This window comes from Limulus polyphemus, unplaced genomic scaffold, assembly GCF_000517525.1.
Source record: "Limulus polyphemus unplaced genomic scaffold, Limulus_polyphemus-2.1.2 Scaffold2375, whole genome shotgun sequence".
In the NCBI taxonomy this organism is placed as follows: Eukaryota; Metazoa; Arthropoda; class Merostomata; order Xiphosura; family Limulidae; genus Limulus; species Limulus polyphemus.
This window is the reverse complement of record NW_013667985.1, coordinates 56,071-62,621: the sequence shown is the minus strand read 5'-3', so window position 1 is coordinate 62,621 and position 6,551 is coordinate 56,071. Positions and strand designations below refer to the sequence as shown.

General features: G+C 34.1%; 1 protein-coding gene across 1 annotated transcript in view; it reads right to left on the bottom strand.

Moving 5' to 3' along the window:
- The window catches only part of LOC106466759 (frequenin-1-like), a 65,016-nt gene that overhangs the window by 6,599 nt on the left and 51,866 nt on the right, over positions 1–6,551 (bottom strand). The window contains exon 7 of the mRNA XM_013927058.2: positions 5,314–5,402. Within this exon, the coding sequence (XP_013782512.1) occupies positions 5,314–5,402 (89 nt within the window). The remainder of the gene's footprint in view (positions 1–5,313; positions 5,403–6,551) is intronic.

Here is a 6,551-nt window from a genome sequence, read left to right as displayed (position 1 = left end):
AGCTCTAGAAAGAGAGAAATGTATGCTTAAGGCTTTTGTTTCGGGTGTCTTAGATCTTATAGAGAATTCTCACCTCTAATTATTTATTTGTAATATTTATTTCTATCATACATAGATTTCTGTGAAAACAGGCATTTCTGTCAAAAATGCCTGTTTCTCAAGAACATCCTACAGAAATTACCCGATATTATTCTTTCCCCCCCAGGGGCTCAGCAGTAAGTTTGGGGCTTGTACTCTAAAAATTGGGGTTCGATACCTGTGATGCGCACATAGCCCATTGTGTAGCTTTGCACATAAACATAAACAAAATTTTATTCAGTATATAGTATTTAATACATAGCAATGTATTTACTATCAATAATTAAACGACAAATATTTAAGGTTAGATACATTTAGTATAATAATTAGACTGTTGGAAGTTCACTTTACTCCTAAAACTTATACTTAGTTATCCACTGGTTCAATATATTAAAATCAAAATGGCATTCATTAGTCCGTAAACTTACCGTTGTCCCACTTGTGACACATAATATTACGATGAATATGTACATGTGTAGTACCTTCTACTAATGAACCACAAACTTTAATTACCTTGTAAGTCCGTAAACTTACCGTTGTCCCACTTGTGACACATAATATTACGATGAATATGTACATGTGTAGTACCTTCTACTAATGAACCACACATTTTAATTACCTTGTAAGTCCGTAAACTTACCGTTGTCCCACTTGTGACACATAATATTACGATGAATATGTACATGTGTAGTACCTTCTACTAATGAACCACAAACTTTAATTATATACACCTACGTGCACTTGCCGAATTCTCTGATAACAAATTTCCAGTCAACGTCTGTATACATTAAGGACACATGGTTATTTAAAGTTCAATGAAAATGGATCGGTCTTTTTTGACGTTTTAATTATTTGTTCTTGTTTCAAAATCTTTATTCAAATACTTTAAAATACTTTTTTTATTTGAACCTACGTTTCGCCCTTGTGGCCTCATCACGCCTTGTACAAAAGGATTTTGTACAAACCCTGATGAAGCCGCAATGACGAAACGTAGTTCAAAACAAAAAACTGTTTTAAATAATCTGGAGAAAACAGGTCGGTTTTAACTTCATTCAATAAGTAATTATAAAATAGAGATTTTGCTCAAGCCAAGGTTTTATATATCCTTTATAAGGTGGTTTCTCTATCATTGCCATTACACTCTGAATTAATATGTATCCGCTATACATTACAACTGGGACCGGGCGTGGATTAGGGAACTGTAAATCCCATTGTTACAATTCCAATTTGGAAGACGACATTATTCTGTTGTGTACAAAGACACCTGCCTCTCGTTATTCTGTTGTGTAGCTTGTAGCCGAAACGCTGGGGTGGATCTAAAATTTTAGATAGTTTTTAGTTGAAGTAAGAGTTTTCAAGTTACTTACAGTCAAGTTTTTCTTCAACGTTTCCCCTTGATGTCACAGATAAAGCTCGTATGAATTCTTCAAACTCAATAGCTCCATCCTGTGGAAAGAACCATGACATAACTTATTACTTCCGTAATTAGGACCATGACATAACTTATTACTTCCGTAATTAGAACCATGACATAACTTATTACTTCCGTAATTAGAACCATGACATAACTTATTATTTCGTAATTAGAACCATGACATAACTTATTACTTCCGTAATTAGATATTCTACCTCAACAGTTATTGGGCTTACAAGAAGTTGTTGTCGTTTTTAGCCCAGAGAAACGATCCCCGGATTTTAGTGTTATAAGTCTGTAAATTTAATGCTGACCCACATGAGAACAAATTGTAAGGAGAAGCTCTGAACAGTCTATTTCACTTTCAAAGTAACGTTCCACGAAAAACTTATTTAAAACTCACTTTCGAACTATTGACTTTCAAACTAACGATTTACGAAAAACTTAATTAAAACTCACTTTCCAACTGTTGACTTTTGTCGGGTGTCAATTCGTTAAAATTTAGCAGTGTAAGACTAGAGGGAAGGCAGCTAGTCATCACCACTCACCGCCAACTTTTGGGCTACTATTTTACCAACGAATAGTGGGATTGACCGTCACATTATAACGCTCCCACGGCTGAAAGGGCGAGCATGTTTGGTGTGAGAGGGATTCGAACCCGCGATCCTCAGATTGCGAGTCGAGTGCCTTAACCACCTGGCCATGCCGGGCCAAAGCACGGTCTATAACTTTAAAAAATTATTTTATTATACTTGAACTTGGTGTTTTTTGGTTTCTAACTTACTTCGAAAATTCTTCTCTGGAAGATGACTAGAGACCCAAACATAGAGCATGAAATACGTGCTATTGAGCATTATTTGAGATGGTTTAGCAAAACAGCTTATATTTTAGATACTAAAAAATAATATCTACTTTTATTTTGTTGTGGAGGTAGTTCTGTAGTTGTATTATTTTATTTTCGGCTCCTGCTTCGTTATATTCTTGTTGAATTACAATATAATTTTCAATTGTCATTGAAACCCTAGCATGCAGTTTCTCAGGCAATTTCTGCTTACTTGTATAAAGTAAAATACAAGAGCCTTTTGAAGTACGAAGCCTTTTCAAAGTTCTTTTAAAACTAGCTTTATGAAGCACGTTCAGCTCTCTGTTAACACTAAAGGTCACGCCTTTTAGAAGAGTTAGCGGAAACTAACTTGTCATTCAAAGCCTAACACAGCTTTTTAACGTTTGAAAGGTTACGTAAGGACTTTATAACAAAGCTTTTCGCATCGATCTGTCCATACTTAATTAAATATATTACATTTTGACTACAAGGTAATTAAAGTTTGTGGTTCATTAGTAGAAGGTACTACACATGTACATATTCATCGTAATATTATGTGTCACAAGGAGACCTTGGGCGTGGTCAAATACATCAATCGAAAGGGTTTGACCTCCTGAGTCCAAAATTGTTATTAGATCTCATATCGATCAAGAGATGAGGGAGGTATGAGGTAAAAGTACTTGAAAAAATACAAAGCAACAGCTCAGAACCATTTATTGAGCCACTAAGCCGCGGCTGAAAAAACAATGAAACTGGAGTTACAACACGAAAATATAGTTAATAGAGAGGATACCTCACTGATTGAAATAGTGCATTCTAATATTCCTAGATAGAAACGTAAAAAAAGGGTATATTTAACTAGTTATACTTGTGGCCAAGTTGATTTTGAGTTTCTCTCTTAAGTACATAGCTTACTGATCAGAAGTTATTGTTGTTTTATAATAATTTAATAAGTGAGACGCAAAATTGTTTTAGAATTTGTGTATAAAATACGCTTAAGAATTAATCCTATTATTTAAAAAATGGCTCAACATTATTTTATATTTAAAATTTCTAAGACTTCTGTTTGTGTATAGAATCTAATCAATATAAACCAATAATACCAGTTATGCTAAGCAGAAACTATTTTGTTTTAGAGTTTTCAGTGAATTTAATGTAATAAACTATTTTGAATTGTATAGTTGTACGTGAAATACAAAGTTATTATTTTTTTCCATATAGAGCATCTATGAAAAATTAAACCTATTATGTCCTTAATATGAAACAAAGAATTGAGGAATCGGAATTTATAACCTGAGCGGCACCTTATGCGACAAACGGAATAAACGGCCAGGTTATAAACTATTTTAATTAAGGTTCGTAAACCGTCCCTAATTACAAACTACTAACTAGAGGTAGGGCAGCCAATCAGCAGCACTCCCCACTTTAAGGGGACTTTGTTGTGCTATTGACTCTTACTTTCTTAACCCGCCCATAGTTGAATGTGCGGAATCACGAATCAAACCTTGAATCTTGCGATATACAGCGGAATTCTAACCAATTGGCCACGCCCAATCCAGAAGCTTTCAAAAGTAGAACAAATAATGATGAAACGTTACTACAGCTTTCTAAACTAACTCCACATGAAGTTATATACTACAATATATAACAAAAACATGGAAAGTGAAGTAGATAAAGCACTGACATCGTCGTTAATCAATTTAATTTCAGAAATCTGTGAGGGAAAAGCGGATTATTCTGTATATAGCCTCCCGTTCTCAAATCTCTCACCAAACACTTACTTATCTTCATATCGGCTTATAGTTTTGGTTTAATCCTGTTAAACAATAACGGAATCAACGACGTTACACATTTAATACATTTTCGGCAATGAAAGAGTGTGGAGCTCTGGTGTTAAGTTTTGTAAAACAATAAATACTCTTATCGAACACAAAATAAAAAAAACATAGAAAGGCCCAGCATTTCTGTTCCATAAATTTCTTTATACCACGTTAATTTATTAAGTAATAATGAATCAATTTTTTGTCTATTTCACTTTTTGTTTTACTTGTTTCACTTACTTGGCAATATGAAAATGTAAACAGTGAGTATAGATGTAACGAAAAGGCTTACTTGAAGTATTTAATATTAAGGATCCTACATTTCATACTAATATGCAGCATAATTTTACAAGTGTTTGTTTGAGATAGAGCAAAGCCGCATAGGGCTATCTCTGTGCCCACCGCAGGGAATCGACCCCCCGGATTTTAGCCTTGTAAGTCCGTAAACTTACCGTTGTCCCAGTAGATTAATTTACTCTAATTCTGCCTAAAAGAATTTCAAGTGCCGCGGCTATTGAGAATTCCCTCTTGTTTCTTTGTTGTTTGTTAACCAAAAAAAAAATACCATCTTATGACCGACCAGTTTATTATAACTAAAATATTCTTATCAAATCATTTCGAGAACTATACTTTAACTTCTGAGATTATTTTAATTTGCATTTCATAGAAGTTTTTTATATATTCTTTACTTCCAGTTCGGTATATAGAAAGCATTGAGTTTCAAAATTGACATCTTGACTAATTATATCAATTTAAAAAGTATTTCATTGTTTTTTTTTTTGTGTTTCTTTTTGCTACTTACCGGCAAGAAAAAAATCAGCAAAAAATAACAATATAAGAAAATCCTCCGAGTTTTGACCAAATAACATTCTGATGTATTACAGATTTATTATACTTGAGGATTATTACTAAAGTTTCAGTTCTTCATCTATCGTATTGTATTAGCTTTAAACTATTCTTTTTATCTTACTGTAAGAAACTACTTTTTCTTTCACCAGAACGTGGTAGGTGGCGCTTTCGTGACGTTACTGAAATAAGGTATCTAATAACTGACTTTTTATGTCAGTTATCGTCATCTGGACTAGGAGTTTTCTCTTCGATTCTTATCATGATAGGAGTATGAAACTTTAACTGAAACAATGTTTGCTAACAATTATAGTAGATTTAGTCTTACTTACCAACATCTGGTAGATGGCGTCTACAATACTATACATTTCTTCCCGCGTGATGTATCCATCGTTGTCCACGTCATATAATTTAAACGCCCCTATTTATGGTTTTAAAAAAATGTGTTGAAACTATATGTTTTAAATTAGTTTATCATACACGATTGAACGTTCTACAGAAGTTTTATTTTCCAAACAGTTATGAAATTATTTTAAAACGATGTAAATATATCTCTAAATTAATAACACAAATAAATTTAAACCACGTACATCCAAGTAAACGTGTTAACAATATAAAACGTAAAGGGATGCGTATCGGAAGATCCAAGATTCGATCCGCAGCATGCCGTTGTATACGCTGAGGAGCATAATTATCGTGATATACCGCTAGTCAAGTAACAGAAGTCATAAAGACGAAGGGTGTTGACAAGTTATAATGTTTGTTTTTGAATTTCGCGCAAAGCTACACGAGGGCTAACTGCGCTACCCGTCTCTAATTTAGCAGTGCAGTGTAAGACTAGAAGGAAGGCAGCTAGTCATCACCACCCAACGCCAACTGTGGGCTACTCTTTCACCAACGAATAGTGGGACTGACCATCAAATTATAACGCCCCCACGGCTGAAAGGGTGAGCATGTTTGGTGTGACGGGGATTCGAACCCGCGATCCTCAGATTGCGAGTCGAGCGTCCTAATCACCCGGCAAGTTATCATGTCTTCTATGTTAGGGATAGCTGTGCCTGAACCTTGAGGTCTCTAAACCTGGCTGTTTATCCCATGTGTCGAATAGGGTGTCGTTCAGGTTCAAAATAGCAAATATATGTTATAAAACCACGATAAGATATACTAAATGCGTTAAAACCAGTAAATATGTCTAATCGATAACAGGAACTATCATGTGGACGTCGTTTATTGATCTGCACTAAGGTTTGTAACAAATATTTTATAAGAATAAAAGATTTCACTTGTTGTTACTGTTGGTATCATAATAAGATTAAGCAGATGTTACAAAATTTAAAGATCTCATCAATGAAATTTTTATATACATTTTTAGTATTATAAGCAACTAATTCAGTTTTTATTTATTTTAGATTTTGTAAAATTCTTTTTTAAATGTAGGTCGTGTTCACGACGACCGTAACACCTTGTGTTTAGTGTTCACGATGACCGTTAACACCTTGTGTTTAGTGTTCACGACGACCGTTAACACCTTGTGTTTAGTGTTCACGACGACCGTAACACCTTGTGTTTA